This window comes from Lepisosteus platostomus, chromosome 18, assembly GCF_059453375.1.
Source record: "Lepisosteus platostomus isolate fLepPlt1 chromosome 18, fLepPlt1.hap1, whole genome shotgun sequence".
Taxonomy (NCBI): Eukaryota; Metazoa; Chordata; class Actinopteri; order Semionotiformes; family Lepisosteidae; genus Lepisosteus; species Lepisosteus platostomus.
This window is the reverse complement of record NC_142628.1, coordinates 17,225,853-17,245,400: the sequence shown is the minus strand read 5'-3', so window position 1 is coordinate 17,245,400 and position 19,548 is coordinate 17,225,853. Positions and strand designations below refer to the sequence as shown.

Genomic DNA, 19,548 nt, shown 5'->3' with positions numbered 1-19,548 from the left:
CAGTGGGGCCGAGGGGCAGAGCTGAGGGAGAGAGAGAGAGAGAGAGAGGCAGTGGGGCCGAGGGGCAGAGCTGAGGGAGAGAGAGAGAGGCAGTGGGGCCGAGGGGCAGAGCTGAGGGAGAGAGAGAGAGAGAGAGAGGCAGTGGGGCCGAGGGGCAGAGCTGAGGGAGAGAGAGGGAGGCAGTGGGGCCGAGGGGCAGAGCTGAGGGAGAGGGAGAGAGGCAGTGGGGCCGAGGGGCAGAGCTGAGAGAGAGAGAGAGGCAGTGGGGCCGAGGGGCAGAGCTGAGAGAGAGAGAGAGAGGCAGTGGGGCCGAGGGGCAGAGCTGAGGGAGAGAGAGAGGGAGGCAGTGGGGCCGAGGGGCAGAGCTGAGAGAGAGAGAGAGAGGCAGTGGGGCCGAGGGGCAGAGCTGAGAGAGAGAGAGGCAGTGGGGCCGAGGGGCAGAGCTGAGAGAGAGAGAGAGAGGCAGTGGGGCCGAGGGGCAGAGCTGAGAGAGAGAGAGAGAGGCAGTGGGGCCGAGGGGCAGAGCTGAGAGAGAGAGAGAGAGGCAGTGGGGCCGAGGGGCAGAGCTGAGGGAGGGAGGATGTGGAGGACAGTGGTCAGAGCTCAGACTGTGCAGGACGATCACTCGTTAGACAGCTCTCGTTACTAAAAACAGTTTTTAATGTGGAACAAAATCAGAGCTCAGCTCTACAACCTCCAGCCTGGTGGGAACAAACAGTAAGATCACAGTCTGCTCGGCCCGAAATCAGGAGAGGCAGGAACCTGGAGCTCAGAGTCACCCCAGGCAGAGGGTCTGTGACCCCCTTCTGACGCCCCACATCAGGAGAGAGCAGAGGCGCCCCTCTGACACCCCACACGGGATCAGCCTGTAGGGATCCCTCTCCGCCTGTTCTGACTGAAGCCTCAGTCTGATCTGGAGTCTCCCCTCCACCTGGGTACTGTCTGCACCCCCCCGAACCCCACTTCTCCTCACTCATGCTCTCTGTACATGGAATGTCTCAAGATTCAAAATAAATAAACCCCTCGTCGGCCATCTCTCTGGAGGTCTGGGGGATCCCCTGCTGCCTGGGGTGTACCCCGCAGCTCGAGACAGACACAGCGCTCGCACCCACACGCTCCACACAGCACGCCAGCTGGGTTCCAGAGCACAGGCTGGCACTGTGGCCGAATGCGCTCAGAACAACACAGGAATGATTCTGGACTCTAGACCACAGCTGACCGATTCTGGAATGGACCTGGATGGTTCTAGAACACAGCTGGCAGTTCCGGACTGCTATGAACAGCTCAACACTTCAGTTGGACAATTTTCTGGGATATTGCCAAATGTTTCTCGATTAGAGCTGGCTAGATTTCTGGAATGTTTCTAGATTAGAGCTGCCCAGATTTCTGGGATGTTGCCGAATATTTCTAGAACACAGCTGGCCAGATTTCTGGAATGTGGCCAAATGATTCTAGATAAGAGCTAGCCAGATTTCTGGAATTTTGCTGAATGTTTCTAGGTTAGAGCTGGCCAGATTTTTGGAATGTTGCCGAATGTTTCTAGATTAGAGCTGGCCAGATTTTCTGGAATGTTTCTAGATTAGAGCTGGACAGATTTCTGGAATGTCTCTCGATTAGAGCTGGACAGATTTCTGGGATGTGGCCGAATGTTTCTGGAACACAGCTGGACAGATTTCTGGGATGTGGCCGAATGTTTCTGGAACACAGCTGGACAGATTTCTGGGATGTGGCCGAATGTTTCTGGAACACAGCTGGCGTGGTTGAACGATTCTGAGACACACAGACGACAGGTTCTAGAATATGGCTGAATGTTTCTAGAACACAGCTGACACGTTCTAGAATGTAGCTTTAACACAGCTAATTTTTTTTTTTTTTTTGCAGCTGAATCATTTTTTTTGCATAACCAGACTATGCTTTTTTACAGTACAGTAGAATACAACACAGAGGTACTGCTGTGCAGTGTACAGGTGTACAGTGCCCGTAGTCGAGACAGCGGCGGGGGGTGTAGCAGGGGCGAGAGGGCAGTGCCTTCCTGCCTGCGAGGGGCGCTCTCGTCCTCACTCCAGCAACACTGAGACCATCCCCCCACCTTCTCTCTCACACACACACACACACACACAGAGGACAGACACACTGCGGGTGTGGAGAGTGAGTCACTCCTCAGAGGGGAAGCTCTCCCATTCGGACAGAAAGACGGAACTCCCATGGGCTGTACAGGCCCTGCTTGACAGAAACAGACACAGCGTCTGTGTTGTGTCTGTGCTGTGAACAGAGAGTTGTACTGTGTTGTGTCTGTGCTGTGAACAGAGCTGTACTGTGTTGTGTCTGTGTTGTGAACAGAGAGCTGTACTGTGTTGTGTCTGTGCTGTGAACAGAGAGCTGTACTGTGTTGTGTCTGTGCTGTGAACAGAGAGCTGTACTGTGTTGTGTCTGTGCTGTGAACAGAGAGCTGTACTGTGTTGTGTCTGTGCTCTGAACAGAGAGTTGTACTGTGTTGTGTCTGTGCTGTGAACAGAGAGCTGTACTGTGTTGTGTCTGTGTTGTGAACAGAGAGCTGTGTTGTGAATAGAGAGCAGTACTGTGTTGTGTCTGTGCTGTGAACAGAGAGCTGTACTGTGTTGTGTCTGTGCTGTGAACAGAGAGTTGTACTGTGTTGTGTCTGTGCTGTGAACAGAGAGCTGTACTGTGTTGTGTCTGTGCTGTGAACAGAGAGCTGTACTGTGTTGTGTCTGTGCTCTGAACAGAGAGTTGTACTGTGTTGTGTCTGTGCTGTGAACAGAGAGCTGTACTGTGTTGTGTCTGTGTTGTGAACAGAGAGCTGTGTTGTGAACAGAAAGTTGTACTGTGTTGTGTCTGTGCTCTGAACAGAGAGCTGTACTGTGTTGTGTCTGTGCTGTGAACAGAGAGCTGTACTGTGTTGTGTCTGTGCTGTGAACAGAGAGCTGTGTTGTGAACAGAAAGTTGTACTGTGTTGTGTCTGTGCTCTGAACAGAGAGCTGTACTGTGTTGTGTCTGTGCTGTGAACAGAGAGCTGTACTGTGTTGTGTCTGTGCTCTGAACAGAGAGCTGTACTGTGTTGTGTCTGTGCTGTGAACAGAGAGCTGTACTGTGTTGTGTCTGTGCTCTGAACAGAGAGCTGTACTGTGTTGTGTCTATGCTGTGAACAGAGAGCTGTACTGTGTTGTGTCTGTGTTGTGAACAGAGAGCTGTACTGTGTTGTGTCTGTGCTCTGAACAGAGATCTGTACTGTGTTGTGAACAGAGCTGTACTGTGTTGTGTCTGTGCTCTGAACAGAGATCTGTACTGTGTTGTGAACAGAGCTGTACTGTGTTGTGTCTGTGCTGTGAACAGAGAGCTGTACTGTGTTGTGAACAGAGCTGTACTGTGTTGTGTCTGTGCTGTGAACAGAGAGCTGTACTGTGTTGTGTCTGCTGTGAACAGAGAGCTGTACTGTGTTGTGTCTGTGCTGTGAACAGAGATCTGTACTCTTTGCTTTACCTGTTTTGTAAACAGTGTTGTGTGCTGTTCTCTGTGAACAGAGTGCTATACTCTGTGCTGTACCTGCTCTGTGAACAGAGTGCTATACTCTGTGCTGTACCTGCTCTGTGAACAGAGTGCTATACTCTGTGCTGTACCTGCTCTGTGAACTGTGTTGTACTCTCTGCTATAGCAGAGTGGTCTACTCTTTGCTGTACGTGCCCTGTGAATATAGTTGTTCTCTGTGCTGTTGCAGAGTGCTATACTCTGCACTCTACCTGAGCAGTCAAAAGTACTCTTTGCTGTATCTGCTCTGTGAGCAGTGCTGTGAGTGCTGTACTCTGTGACCAGTGACGCGCTCTGTGCTGAAGCAGAGTGACGTTCTCTGTGCAGTACCTGTTCTATGAACAGAGAGCAGTACTCTGTGCTTTACATTATCTGTGAACAGCGTTGTGCTCTGTTCTGTAGTAGAGTGTTGTACTCTATGCTGTACCTGCTCTGTGACCACTGTCATGCTCTGTGAACAGTGCCGTGCTCTGTGCTGTACCTGCTCTGTGACCACTGTCATGCTCTGTGAACAGTGCCGTGCTCTGTGCTGTACCTGCTCTGTGCTGTACCTGCTCTGTGACCACTGTCATGCTCTGTGAACAGTGCCGTGCTCTGTGCTGTACCTGCTCTGTGCTGTACCTGCTCTGTGAGCAGAGTTACGATCTGTGCTGCAGTAGAGTGCTGTACCTGTTCCAGAGGGAGGGGCAGAGGGACAGGATTCCCGCTGTTCCAGAGGGAGGGGCAGAGGGACAGGATTCCCGTTGTTCCAGAGGGAGGGGCAGAGGGACAGGATTCCCGTTGTTCCAGAGGGAGGGACAGAGGGACAGGATTCCCGCTGTTCCAGAGGGAGGGACAGAGGGACAGGATTCCCACTGTTCCAGAGGGAGGGACAGAGGGACAGAGGGACAGGATTCCCACTGTTCCAGAGGGAGGGACAGAGGGACAGGATTCCCGCTGTTCCAGAGGGAGGGACAGAGGGACAGGATTCCCATTGTTCCAGAGGGAGGGACAGAGGGACAGGATTCCCGCTGTTCCAGAGGGAGGGGCAGAGGGACAGGATTCCCGCTGTTCCAGAGGGAGGGACAGAGGGACAGGATTCCCACTGTTCCAGAGGGAGGGGCAGAGGGACAGGATTCCCGCTGTTCCAGAGGGAGGAACAGAGGGACAGGATTCCCACTGTTCCAGAGGGAGGGACAGAGGGACAGGATTCCCGCTGTTCCAGAGGGAGGGACAGAGGGACAGGATTCCCACTGTTCCAGAGGGAGGGACAGAGGGACAGAGGGACAGGATTCCCACTGTTCCAGAGGGAGGGGCAGAGGGACAGGATTCCCGCTGTTCCAGAGGGAGGGGCAGAGGGACAGGATTCCCGTTGTTCCAGAGGGAGGGACAGAGGGACAGGATTCCCGCTGTTCCAGAGGGAGGGACAGAGGGACAGGATTCCCACTGTTCCAGAGGGAGGGACAGAGGGACAGAGGGACAGGATTCCCACTGTTCCAGAGGGAGGGGCAGAGGGACAGGATTCCCGCTGTTCCAGAGGGAGGGGCAGAGGGACAGGATTCCCGTTGTTCCAGAGGGAGGGACAGAGGGACAGGATTCCCGTTGTTCCAGAGGGAGGGACAGAGGGACAGGATTCCCGCTGTTCCAGAGGGAGGGACAGAGGGACAGGATTCCCGCTGTTCCAGAGGGAGGGCAGAGGGACAGGATTCCCGTTGTTCCAGAGGGAGGGACAGAGGGACAGGATTCCCGCTGTTCCAGAGGGAGGGAGTGGCTCAGTCTCCACGGACACAGCAGCACAGTTAACCTCACACATCCTCACCCAGCGGCGCGGTCCTGTCTGCGGGTCTCCCGCGCTCTCCCGCCCACAGCCCGGAGGGACAGTCCGGAGCCCGCGAGCTCTGCGCTAGATACCGACACGACACACACGCTGTACAGGGAGGGCAGGGAACGTCCGGCCCAGCTGCGGTGGGTGCTGGGCAGGGGTCAGAGGTCGCTGCCCGCGGGAGGAGCCCGCCGTCCGACACCGGAGGAGCGCGAGCGAGCGGGACAAGACGTCCCGCCGGCAGCCAGAGTTTGGATCCGTGTGCCGGGAGGGCTGGTGTCTCAGTTTCCCACAGCACCCCCTGTCTGCGGGGCTAGTCCTGAGGTCTGGGGGCCAGCTTGGCTCCTCCACGCAGTCAGTTATTTATAGCGCCTTTCGCCTGGTCCTGGAGAGATTTCTGGACTCATTCCTGGCTTCACTGGTCTGAACTCCCACTGCCTCCAGGCTTGCAGCAGAATTCCCAGAATTCCCAGTGCAAAGGGAATCGGGCCTCCATCCAGAGAGGAAGTGGGATGGAACTACAAGTCCCAGCATGCCTTGCGCCAGGGCCCAGCAGTGTTCCGGCCTGTCCGCCCATCTGCCTGCCTGCTTGCTCCCGGCCCCCTGCAGGAACAGCTCGGATATCGAGGCCCTTATTCAAGAAGGACAGTCATCATCATCATCGTCATCATCATTGTTATTGTTTTCTTCATCATTGAAAGTGACAAATGAAAACTTCTGTGTACAACAAATATTTAAACAATCTGTACAGAAAGTCTTAAAAACTAAATCGCCCGTCTGAACTTTCGCTGTAGACCAGGCAGAGAAAAATAACGCCAAGCACACACACACAGACCGACAGTTAAATGTAAACATAAAATTATTATTACTCTTATTGTTATTATTATTAATATTATTATTATTCAGAATAATGCTTTCTTGAACCCTGATAGGGAGGAGTCACATCGGGTTTTACCCCAGATGCTTAAAACAATTAAAGGGTTGAGCTATGAGACTGAGGTGGAGTCTGGAATGACAGCCTGAAACACTGCCCCCTGCTGCCTGAAACACTGTGTCACTGGACTGATTCCCTCAGTGTCCTGTGTCACTGGAATGATGCCTTAAGTGTTGTCCTGTATCACTAGTCTGATGCCTTTAGTGTCCCGTGTCAATGCAATGATGCCCTAAGTGTTGTCCAGTGTCACTGGACTGATGCCCTCAGTGCTGTCCTGTGTCACTGGACTGATGCCCTAAGTGTTGTCCCATGTCACTGGACTGATGCCCTAAGTGTTGTCCCGTGTCACTGGACTGATGCCCTCAGTGCTGTCCCGTGTCACTGGACTGATGCCCTCAGTGCTGTCCCATGTCACTGGACTGATGCCCTAAGTGTTGTCCCGTGTCACTGGACTGATGCCCTCAGTGCTGTCCCGTGTCACTGGACTGATGCCCTAAGTGTTGTCCCGTGTCACTGGACTGATGCCCTCAGTGCTGTCCCGTGTCACTGGACTGATACCCTCAGTGTTGTCCTGTGTCACTGGACTGATGCCCTCGGTATCTTGTGTCACTGGACTGATGCCCTCAGTGCTGTCCCGTGTCACTGGACTGATGCCCTCGGTATCCTGTGTCACTGGACTGATGCCCTCAGTGCTGTCCCGTGTCACTGGACTGATGCCCTCGGTATCCTGTGTCACTGGACTGATGCCCTCAGTGCTGTCCCGTGTCACTGGACTGATGCCCTCAGTGCTGTCCCGTGTCACTGGAATGATGCCCTCGGTATCCTGTGTCACTGGACTAATGTCTTCAGTGCTGTCCTGGAGCTTCAGTCTGACTACCATGATGCTCTTGGCTCTGAGTGGCGTCAGTCCTGTTGTGTCTAGAAGTCACAGTCTCCCCTTCCTCCCATGCTCAAAACTGAGGGTCCCCAACACCCCCAGACCCCCATCCCCAGGCCCCAGCCAGACTCCACCCCCTCCGCTGCGGCCCACCCTTTCACACTCCCCCCTGAAATAGGACATCGTTGCATTTCGGTTAAAAAGTGCAGATACCCCCCGCGGGGCGGGAGGTGGGAGAGGGACAGCGGGGGGCCACAGGGGCAAGGGAACGGGGCGAGACCCCGAGAGTCCCGCTTCAGCGTCCCTGCCCCCCAGGTTCGTCCCCGGACAGGCCCGGGAGGGAGGCGGGCGCCGGCGTCCAACGAGGAATTCTGGCTTTTTGCTTCTCGTTTTAAAAAAAAGTTTGGAAGAGCTCTTGGATTGATGTCTTCAGTTCTTCTGTACAAGGAAAGAGGGAACCACAGAGCAGCCCATCCCTCCTCCTCCTCTCTCTGCTCCGGTCAGCGTCCTGGGGCTGTGTCCTGGGGCTGTGTCCTGGGGCTGTGTCCTGGGCCAGCGTCCTGGGCCAGCGTCCTGGGGCTGTGTCCTGGGCCGGCGTCCAGGGCCGGCGTCCTGGGGCTGTGTCCTGGGGCTGTGTCCTGGGCCAGCGTCCTGGGCCAGCGTCCTGGGGCTGTGTCATGGGCCAGCGTCCTGGGCCAGCGTCCTGGGCCAGCGTCCTGGGGCTGCGTCCTGGGGCTGCGTCCTGGGGCTGCGTCCTGGGCCAGCGTCCTGGGCCAGCGTCCAGGGCCAGCGTCCTGGGGCTGTGTCATGGGCCAGCGTCCTGGGCCAGCGTCCTGGGCCAGCGTCCAGGGGCTGTGTCATGGGGCTGTGTCATGGGCCAGCGTGCTGGGGCTGTGTCATGGGTCGGCGTCCTGGGTCGGCGTCCTGGGGCTGTGTCCTGGGGCTGTGTCCTGGGCCAGCGTCCTGGGGCTACATCCTGGGTCAGTGTCCTGGGTCAGTCTCCTGGGGCTGTGTCATGGGCCAGCGTCCTGGGGCTATGTCCTGGGTCAGCGTCCTGGGTCAGTCTCCTGGGTCAGTCTCCTGGGGCTGTGTCCTGGGGCTGTGTCCTGGGTCAGCGTCCTGGGGCTGTGTCCTGGGTCAGTCTCCTGGGGCTGCGTCCTGGGGCTGTGTGACAGTGTGCACACAGACAGAGGTTTCGGTCCGGTCTGGTCCAGTTTGGTTGGGTTTGGGAAAGAGAGGGAGAAATGGCGTGGACACTGACAGAGCAGCAGACTGACACCAGGACGTCCCCCTTCCAAGAGAGAGGAGCAGGAGAGAGAGGAGAGAGACACACAGGGAGTAGAGAGGAGAGAGACAGACAGGCAGGAGAGAGAGGAGAGAGAAACACAGGGAGGAGAGAGAGGAGACAGACACACAGGGAGGAGAGAAAGGAGAGAGACAGACAGGCAGGAGAGAGAGGAGAGAGACACACAGGGAGGAGAGAGAGGAGACAGACACACAGGGAGGAGAGAGAGGAGAGAGACAGACAGGCAGGAGAGAGAGGAGAGAGACACACAGGGAGGAGAGAGAGGAGACAGACACACAGGGAGGAGAGAGAGGAGAGAGACAGACGGCGCAGGAGGAGAAGAGAGAGACAGACAGGGCAGGAGAGAAAGGAGAGAGACACACAGGGCAGGAGAGAGGAGAGAGACACACAGGGGAGGAGAGAGGAGATACACACAGGGGAGGAGAGAGAGGAGAGAGACACACAGGGGGGAGAGAGAGAGTAGAGAGACAGACAGCACAGGAGAGAGAAGAGAGAGACAGACAGCACAGGAGAGAGAAGAGAGAGACAGACAGGGGAGGAGAGAGACACACAGGGCAGGAGAGAGAGGAGAGAGACACACAGGGCAGGAGAGAGAGGAGAGAGACACACAGGGCAGGAGAAAGAGGAGAGAGACACAGGGCAGGAGAGAGAGGAGAGAGACAGACAGGGGAGGAGAGAGGAGATACACACAGGGGAGGAGAGAGAGGAGAGAGACACACAGGGGGGAGAGAGAGAGTAGAGAGACAGACAGCACAGGAGAGAGAAGAGAGAGACAGACAGCACAGGAGAGAGAAGAGAGAGACAGACAGGGGAGGAGAGAGAGGAGAGAGACACACAGGGCAGGAGAGAGAGGAGAGAGACACACAGGGCAGGAGAGAGAGGAGAGAGACACACAGGGCAGGAGAGAGAGGAGAGAGACACAGGGCAGGAGAGAGAGGAGAGAGACAGACAGGGGACAGAGTGACAGACAGGGCGGGGGACAGGAGAGACAGGTCGAGACAGACAGATTGGCAGAGCAGCAGGCAGAGAAAGCAGAGAGACAGTGGGACAGAGAGAGAGGAGAGAGACAGTGGGACGGAGATAGAGTCTCGTCAATGGCTACTTGTACCCGTGTCTCGCAGCCTGGCAGCGAGTCAGTCTTGTGCATAAGGAGTGGAGGGGCTGGGGGAGGACCGCTGGGGCAGCCGGCTCAGGCCTTGAGCTGGTGCCACTGGGCCACAGCCTGCCGCGGGCGAGCGATCATGTCCTTCCAGTGCTTGACCTCAGCCGGGCCACTCTTCCAGGACAGGTAGATCTGCAGGGAGAGAGCGGGAGGCAGCAGGACAGGCCGGGTCAGTCGGGCAGTGTGTCAGTCGGTGTGTCAGTCAGTGTGTCAGTCGGTGTGTCAGTTGGTCAGTGTGTCAGTCGTCACCGTGTCAGTCAGTGTGTCAGTCAGTGTGTCAGTCGGTCAGTGTGTCAGTCGTCAGCGTGTCAGTGTGTCAGTCGGTGTGTCAGTCAGTGTGTCAGTCAGTGTGTCAGTCGGCCAGTGTGTCAGTCAGTGTGTCAGTCGGTCAGTGTGTCAGTCGACCAGTGTGTCAGTCAGTGTGTCAGTCGGCCAGTGTGTCAGTCAGTGTGTCAGTCGGTCAGTGTGTCAGTCGGTAAGTGTGTCAGTCGTCAGTGTGTCAGTGTGTCAGTCGGCCAGTGTGTCAGTCGGTAAGTGTGTCAGTCGTCAGCGTGTCAGTCAGTGTGTCAGTGTGTCAGTGTGTCAGTCAGCCAGTGTGTCAGTCAGTGTGTCAGTCGGTAAGTGTGTCAGTCGTCAGCGTGTCAGTCAGTGTGTCAGTCGGCCAGTGTGTCAGTCGTCAGCGTGTCAGTCAGTGTGTCAGTATGTCAGTCGGCCAGTGTGTCAGTCATCACCGTGTCAGTCAGTGTGTCAGACGGTCAGCATGTCGGTCGGTCAGCCTGTCGGTCAGTGAGTGTGTCAGTCGGTCAGCGTCAGTCGGTCAGCTGGTCACCTTGCCGATGACGTCGTTGCGGCTGAGGCGGTCCTTGTCCATGACGGTGATGATGATGGTGGTCTCCCGCAGGCGCTCGGTCGGCACGTCGAAGGGGAAGGACTCGTTGAAGATGGGATTGAGACAGCGCTTCATCACCACTGTCTTCTTCTTCTCCACGCGCTTGTCCTTGTGCATCAGCCACACCTTCACATAGGGGTCTGAGAGAGAGGAGAGAGAAAGAGGAGAAAGGAGAGAGGAGAGGAGAGAGGGGAGAGGGGAGGGAAGAGAGGAGTGGAGAGGAGAGAGGGGAGAGGCGAGGGGGGAGAGGAGAGAGGAGAGAGGAGAGAGGGGAGAGGGGAGAGAGGAGTGGAGAGGAGAGAGGGGAGAGGCGAGGGGGGAGAGGAGAGGGGAGAGGGGAGAGGGGAGAGGAGAGAGGAAAGGGGAGAGGGTTAGAGGGGAGAGGAGAGAGGGAGAGGGGTGAAGGGAGAGGAGAGGGGGTGAAGGGAGAGGAGAGAGGAGAGAGGGAGAGGAGAGAGGAGAGAGGGAGAGAGAGCAGGAGAGAGGGAGAGTGGGAGCAGGAGCAGAGAGAAAGAGACGAGGGTTCAGAATTACTGAGTCATTAGAACAATTAAACATTAAAGACAAAGGAGAAAAATCATTTCCAAAAGAGCCGAAAAATTTAAAGAGGTTTCAATACAGCAATACTCTTCCCTACTCTTCCCTAAGCCACGGCCACGTGAAGGAAGACTAATTACCACTGCAATTACGCCTACTAATGAGTTTAATTACTGTATATATAAATAAACTACACTGATTAATGACAGAGAGCTGTAACAGCACACTGCCGCAATGTGATCTGTAGAGTGAGCTGGAGTGTGCAAGTGTGAACTGGGGAGGGCAGGAGAGAGGAGAGAGACACGGGGCAGGAGAGAGGAGAGAGAGACACAGGGCAGGAGAGAGGAGAGAGACACGGGGCAGGAGAGAGGAGAGAGAGAGACACGGGGCAGGAGAGAGGAGAGAGACACACAGGGCAGGAGAGAGGAGAGAGACACGGGGCAGGAGAGAGGAGAGAGACACAGGGCAGGAGAGAGACACACAGGGCAGGAGAGAGAGGAGAGAGAGGAGGAGAGAGGAGAGAGAGGAGAGAGAGACACAGGGCAGGAGAGAGGAGAGAGACACACAGGGCAGGAGAGAGGAGAAAGACACACAGGGGAGGAGAGAGAGGAGAGAGAGACACGGGGCAGGAGAGAGGAGAGAGACACACAGGGGAGGAGAGAGGAGAGAGACACACAGGGCAGGAGAGAGGAGAGAGACACATAGGGCAGGAGAGAGGAGAGAGACACAGGGCAGGAGAGAGAGGAGAGAGACACGGGGCAGGAGAGAGGAGAGAGACACAGGGCAGGAGAGAGAGGAGAGAGCCCCATCTGTCTCTCCTGCCCCATATGTCTTTGTTGTAAATGTCTGTAGATTTTATTTTACTTCTATTTTTTGTTTTGTTTAATGTTAATTTTATTATTTTTATTTGCTTTGGCAACACTGATTGTACCCATCGGTCATGCTAATAAAGCACCTTGAATTGAATTGAATTGAATTGACACACAGGGCAGGAGAGAGGAGAGAGACACACAGGGCAGGAGAGAGGAGAGACACACAGGGCAGGAGAGAGAGGAGAGAGACACACAGGGCAGGAGAGAGAGGAGAGAGACACACAGGGCAGGAGAGAGGAGAGAGACACACAGGGCAGGAGAGAGGAGAGAGACACACAGGGCAGGAGAGAGAGGAGAGAGACACAGGGCAGGAGAGAGAGGAGAGAGACACAGGGCAGGAGAGAGACACACAGGGCAGGAGAGAGGAGAGAGACACACAGGGGAGGAGAGAGAGGAGAGAGAGACACGGGGCAGGAGAGAGGAGAGAGACACAGGGCAGGAGAGAGGAGAGAGACACACAGGGCAGGAGAGAGGAGAGAGACACAGGGGAGGAGAGAGGAGAGAGACACGGGGCAGGAGAGAGAGGAGAGAGACACACAGGGCAGGAGAGAGAGGAGAGAGAGACACAGGGCAGGAGAGAGGAGAAAGACACGCGGCAGGAGAGAGGAGAGAGACACACAGGGCAGGAGAGAGGAGAGAGACACACAGGGCAGGAGAGAGGAGAGAGACACAGGGCAGGAGAGAGAGGAGAGAGACACAGGGCAGGAGAGAGACACACAGGGCAGGAGAGAGGAGAGAGACACACAGGGGAGGAGAGAGAGGAGAGAGAGACACGGGGCAGGAGAGAGGAGAGAGACACACAGGGCAGGAGAGAGGAGAGAGACACAGGGGAGGAGAGAGGAGAGAGACACGGGGCAGGAGAGAGGAGAGAGAGACACAGGGCAGGAGAGAGGAGAGAGAGACACAGGGCAGGAGAGAGGAGAGAGACAGAGGGGCAGGAGAGAGAGGAGAGAGAGAGATGGGGCAGGAGAGAGGAGAGAGACACACAGGGCAGGAGAGAGGAGAGAGACACACAGGGGAGGAGAGAGGAGAGAGACACACAGGGGAGGAGAGAGGAGAGAGACACACAGGGCAGGAGAGAGGAGAGAGAGACACAGGGCAGGAGAGAGGAGAGAGAGAGATGGGGCAGGAGAGAGGAGAGAGAGAGATGGGGCAGGAGAGAGGAGAGAGACACACAGGGCAGGAGAGAGGAGAGAGACACACAGGGAGGGGAGAGAGGAGAGAGACACGGGGCAGGAGAGAGAGGAGAGAGACACACAGGGCAGGAGAGAGAGGAGAGAGACACACAGGGCAGGAGAGAGAGGAGAGAGACACACAGGGCAGGAGAGAGGAGAGAGAGAGATGGGGCAGGAGAGAGGAGAGAGAGACACGGGGCAGGAGAGAGGAGAGAGAGACACAGGGCAGGAGAGAGGAGAGAGAGACACAGGGCAGGAGAGAGGAGAGAGAGAGATGGGGCAGGAGAGAGGAGAGAGACACACAGGGAGGGGAGAGAGGAGAGAGACACGGGGCAGGAGAGAGAGGAGAGAGACACACAGGGCAGGAGAGAGAGGAGAGAGACACACAGGGCAGGAGAGAGGAGAGAGAGACACGGGGCAGGAGAGAGGAGAGAGAGAGACGGGGCAGGAGAGAGGAGAGAGACACACAGGGAGGGGAGAGAAGAGAGAGACACAGGGCAGGAGATCGGGGACAGTGTGAGGCAGAGTGAGTCTGTGCTGTAGACGGTACCTGAAGTCCCCCCGATGTCCATGGCTTTAAGATTGCGTGCTTTGATGATGTTCACAGTGATGGTGTTGGCTGTGGGGTTGTAGCACAGGGACAAGAGGAGTTCCCCACGGCTACCCTGAAAGAGAGAGATGCTGTGGTCACTCTCCCAGTCTCTTCGGCACTCAGTCTCCCTTCTAGTGTTCTTTCAGTCTCAGTCCATTTACCTTTCCCTCCTCTCTCACAGTCACACCTCCTCCCTCCTCTCTCACAGTCTCCTCCCTCCTCCTCTCTCACAGTCACCTCCCTCCTCCTCTCTCACAGTCACCTCCCTCCTCTCTCACAGTCTCCTCCCTCCTCTCTCACAGTCTCCTCCCTCCTCTCTCACAGTCACCTCCCTCCTCCTCTCTCACAGTCACCTCCCTCCTCTCTCACAGTCACCTCCCTCCTCCTCTCTCACAGTCACCTCCCTCCTCCTCTCTCACAGTCACCTCCCTCCTCTCTCACAGTCACCTCCCTCCTCCTCTCTCACAGTCTCCTCCCTCCTCTCTCACAGTCTCCTCCCTCCTCCTCTCTCACAGTCTCCTCCCTCCTCCTCTCTCACAGTCACACCTCCCTCCTCCTCTCTCACAGTCTCCTCCCTCCTCCTCTCACAGTCTCCTCCCTCCTCTCTCACAGTCTCCTCCCTCCTCCTCTCTCACAGTCTCCTCCCTCCTCTTTCACAGTCACCTCCCTCCTCCTCTCTCACAGTCTCCTCCCTCCTCCTCTCTCACAGTCACCTCCCTCCTCCTCTCTCACAGTCTCCTCCCTCCTCCTCTCACAGTCACCTCCCTCCTCCTCTCTCACAGTCTCCTCCCTCCTCTCTCACAGTCTCCTCCCTCCTCTCTCACAGTCACACCTCCCTCCTCCTCTCTCACAGTCTCCTCCCTTCTCTCTCACAGTCACCTCCCTCCTCTCTCACAGTCTCCTCCCTCCTCTCTCACAGTCTCCTCCCTCCTCTCTCACAGTCACACCTCCCTCCTCCTCTCTCACAGTCACCTCCCTCCTCTCTCACAGTCACCTCCCTCCTCCTCTCTCACAGTCTCCTCCCTCCTCTCTCACAGTCTCCTCCCTCCTCCTCTCTCACAGTCACACCTCCTCCCTCCTCTCTCACAGTCTCCTCCCTCCTCCTCTCTCACAGTCTCCTCCCTCCTCCTCTCTCACAGTCTCCTCCCTCCTCCTCTCTCACAGTCTCCTCCCTCCTCTCTCACAGTCACCTCCCTCCTCCTCTCACAGTCACCTCCCTCCTCCTCTCTCACAGTCTCCTCCCTCCTCTCTCACAGTCTCCTCCCTCCTCTCTCACAGTCACCTCCCTCCTCTCTCACAGTCACCTCCCTCCTCTCTCACAGTCTCCTCCCTCCTCTCTCACAGTCACCTCCCTCCTCCTCTCTCACAGTCTCCTCCCTCCTCCTCTCTCACAGTCACACCTCCCTCCTCCTCTCTCACAGTCTCCTCCCTCCTCTCTCACAGTCTCCTCCCTCCTCCTCTCTCACAGTCACCTCCCTCCTCTCTCACAGTCTCCTCCCTCCTCCTCTCTCACAGTCTCCTCCCTCCTCCTCTCTCACAGTCACCTCCCTCCTCCTCTCTCACAGTCTCCTCCCTCCTCTCTCACAGTCTCCCTCCTCCTCTCTCACAGTCTCCTCCCTCCTCTCTCACAGTCACACCTCCTCCCTCCTCTCTCACAGTTTCCTCCCTCCTCCTCTCTCACAGTCACACCTCCCTTCTCCTCTCTCACAGTCTCCTCCCTCCTCCTCTCTCACAGTCACACCTCCCTCCTCCTCTCTCACAGTCTCCTCCCTCCTCTCTCACAGTCACCTCCCTCCTCTCTCACAGTCTCCTCCCTCCTCTCTCACAGTCTCTTCCCTCCTCTCTCACAGTCTCCTCCCTCCTCCTCTCTCACAGTCTCCTCCCTCCTCCTCTCTCACAGTCTCCTCCCTCCTCTCTTTCAGTCACCTCCCTCCTCCTCTCTCACAGTCACCTCCCTCTCTAAGTCACCTCCCTCCTCTCTCCCAGTGTCTCCCAGTATCTCCCAGTTCAGTACAGTGTCCTACACTTCCATCGCTGCAAGGTTTCAGCTCCTTCCAGAAGGTCTGCATGTGGGCCAGGTCCACCTTGTTTAGAGGGATGGACACCTCGCCAATTGGGTCATTCCGGCTGAACCGGTCATAGTCTAGAACCTGCAGGTACAGAGTCCGCTGGACCACCTTCTCGTAGGGGAATCCTGAGGGGGAGAGGGCAGAGCGAGAGAGCGGGACAGTGAGAGATGGACAGAGAGAGAGGAGATGGGCAGTGTCTGATGGACAGAGAGAGAGGAGATGGACAGTGGCTGATGGACAGCGAGAGGAGAGAGGGACAGTGAGAGAGGAGATGGACAGTGAGAGAGGGACAGAGAGAGAGGAGATGGACAGTGAGAGATGGACAGAGAGAGAGGAGATGGGCAGTGGCTGATGGACAGCGAGAGGAGAGATGGACAGTGGCTGATGGACAGCGAGAGGAGAGAGGGACAGTGAGAGAGGAGATGGACAGTGAGAGATGGACAGAGAGAGAGGAGATGGACAGTGTCTTATGGACAGTGAGAGGAGAGATGGACAGTGGCTGATTGACAGCGAGAGGAGAGAGGGACAGTGAGAGAGGAGATGGACAGTGAGAGAGGGACAGAGAGAGAGGAGATGGGCAGTGGCTGATGGACAGCGAGAGGAGAGATGGACAGTGGCTGATGGACAGCGAGAGGAGAGAGGGACAGTGAGAGAGGAGATGGACAGTGAGAGAGGGACAGAGAGAGAGGAGATGGGCAGTGGCTGATGGACAGCGAGAGGAGAGAGGGACAGAGAGAGAGGAGATGGACAGTGAGAGATGAACAGAGAGAGCGGAGATGGGCAGTGGCTGATGGACAGTGAGAGGAGAGATGGACAGTGGCTGATGGACAGCGAGAGGAGAGAGGGACAGTGAGAGAGGAGATGGACAGTGAGAGATGGACAGAGAGAGAGGAGATGGACAGTGAGAGATGGACAGAGAGAGAGGAGATGGACAGTGTCTTATGGACAGTGAGAGGAGAGATGGACAGTGGCTGATGGACAGCGAGAGGAGAGAGGGACAGTGAGAGAGGTGATGGACAGTGAGAGAGGGACAGAGAGAGAGGAGATGGGCAGTGGCTGATGGACAGCGAGAGGAGAGATGGACAGTGGCTGATGGACAGCGAGAGGAGAGAGGGACAGTGAGAGAGGAGATGGACAGTGAGAGAGGGACAGTGAGAGAGGAGATGGGCAGTGGCTGATGGACAGCGAGAGGAGAGATGGACAGTGGCTGATGGACAGCGAGAGGAGAGAGGGACAGTGAGAGAGGTGATGGACAGTGAGAGAGGGACAGAGAGAGAGGAGATGGGCAGTGGCTGATGGACAGCGAGAGGAGAGAGGGACAGAGAGAGAGGAGATGGACAGTGAGAGATGAACAGAGAGAGAGGAGATGGGCAGTGGCTGATGGACAGTGAGAGGAGAGATGGACAGTGGCTGATGGACAGCGAGAGGAGAGAGGGACAGTGAGAGAGGAGATGGACAGTGAGAGAGGGACAGAGAGAGAGGAGATGGGCAGTGGCTGATGGACAGCGAGAGGAGAGATGGACAGTGGCTGATGGACAGCGAGAGGAGAGAGGGACAGTGAGAGAGGAGATGGACAGTGAGAGAGGGACAGAGAGAGAGGAGATGGGCAGTGGCTGATGGACAGCGAGAGGAGAGAGGGACAGAGAGAGAGGAGATGGACAGTGAGAGATGAACAGAGAGAGAGGAGATGGGCAGTGGCTGATGGACAGTGAGAGGAGAGATGGACAGTGGCTGATGGACAGCGAGAGGAGAGAGGGACAGTGAGAGAGGAGATGGACAGTGAGAGAGGGACAGAGAGAGAGGAGATGGACAGTGAGAGATGGACAGAGAGAGAGGAGATGGGCAGTGAGAGATGGACAGAGAGAGAGGAGATGGGCAGTGGCTGATGGACAGCGAGAGGAGAGAGGGACAGAGAGAGAGGAGATGGACAGTGAGAGAGGGACAGAGAGAGAGGAGATGGACAGTGAGAGATGGACAGAGAGAGAGGAGATGGGCAGTGGCTGATGGACAGCGAGAGGAGAGATGGACAGTGGCTGATGGACAGCGAGAGGAGAGAGGGACAGTGAGAGAGGAGATGGGCAGTGAGAGAGGGACAGAGAGAGAGGAGATGGGCAGTGGCTGATGGACAGCGAGAGGAGAGAGGGACAGAGAGAGAGGAGATGGACAGTGAGAGATGAACAGAGAGAGAGGAGATGGGCAGTGGCTGATGGACAGTGAGAGGAGAGATGGACAGTGGCTGATGGACAGCGAGAGGAGAGATGGACAGTGGCTGATGGACAGTGAGAGATGGACAGAGACAAACTCACCCTCAAACAGGAAGGTCTCGTTCCAGTGGGGGTTGAGGTTCTTCCTCTTGACCTTGGTCTCCAGCTTGTGCTTCTTGTCGGGCAGCAGGTAGATCTTGACGAAGGGGTCGGACGTGCCGCTGAAGTCCTTGGCCGGCAGCTCCTGGGCCTTCAGGATCTTCACCGTCAGGGTGGACTCCTGGAAGTTGTAGCCCACGCTGAACTGGATCCTCCCCAGCTTCTCCTGACCACTTCCCTCATGGCCATCGTCATCCTCCGAGCCCGGGGACAGCTGGAGCAGAGAGTCACACACACACAGTGTCACACACACTGATACACACACACAGTGTCACACACACTGATACACATGCTGAATACACACACACTGATACACATGCTGAATACACACACAGTGTCACACACACACACAATGTCACACACAGACTGATACACATACTGAATACACACACACAGTGTCACACATACACTGATACACATACTGAATACACACACAATGTCACACACACACACTGATACACATACTGAATACACACACACAGTGTCACACACACACAATGTCACACACACACACAGTCATACACACACAATGTCACACACACTGATACACATCCTGAATACACACACACACACTGATACACATCCTGAATATACACACACAGTGTCACACACACTGATACACATCCTGAATATACACACACAGTGTCACACACACACTGATACACATACTGAATATACACACACACACAGTGTCACACACACACTGATACACATACTGAATATACACACACAGTGTCACACACACACAGATACACATACTGAATACACACACACAGTGTCATACACACACTGATACACATACTGAATATATACACACACAGTGTCATACACACACACAGATACAGACACACTGAATATACACACACAGTGTCATACACACACACAGATACAGACACACACTGAATATACACACACAGTGTCAGACACACAGTGTCATACACACACACACAGTGTCACACACAGATACGCACACAGTGTCATACATACACACACTGATACACACAGTGTCATACACACACACTGATACACACACTGATACAGACACACACAGTGTCACACACACTGATACTGATACACACACTGAATATACACAGTGTCATATACACACACAGTGTCTCACACACACACAGTGTCATACATACACAAACACTTATACTCACAGAGTGTTATACACACACTGAATACACACACACACAGTGTCATACACACACACTGATACTGATACACATGCTGAATATGCACAGTGTCATACACACACACTGATACTGAACAGTGCCATACACACACTGAATATACACAAACAGTGCCATACACACACACAGTGTCATACACACACTGATATACACATACAGTGTCACACACACACACACTGTCACACTCCGATACACACTGATACACATTGTTAGGCACTGGGGCAAGGGGTACAAC

The 19,548-nt window shown here is 55.6% G+C and overlaps 1 protein-coding gene across 15 annotated transcripts in view; it reads right to left on the bottom strand.

Moving 5' to 3' along the window:
• Positions 1-639: 639 nt before the first annotated feature.
• Positions 640-19,548, bottom strand: part of LOC148645824 (synaptotagmin-7-like) — a 92,750-nt gene continuing 73,841 nt past the window's right edge. For 13 of the 15 annotated variants that reach the window (XM_088611382.1, XM_088611381.1, XM_088611383.1 and 10 more), the window contains 5 exons: positions 18,064-18,334; positions 15,713-15,882; positions 13,647-13,761; positions 10,453-10,652; positions 640-9,755 (listed from right to left, as the gene is read on the bottom strand). In XM_088611382.1, the coding sequence (XP_088467508.1) occupies positions 9,651-9,755; positions 10,453-10,652; positions 13,647-13,761; positions 15,713-15,882; positions 18,064-18,334 (861 nt within the window). In that variant the 3' untranslated portion in view covers positions 640-9,650. The remainder of the gene's footprint in view (positions 9,756-10,452; positions 10,653-13,646; positions 13,762-15,712; positions 15,883-18,063; positions 18,335-19,548) is intronic. The other 2 variants (XR_015928128.1, XR_015928129.1) reach the window with 2 other exon arrangements.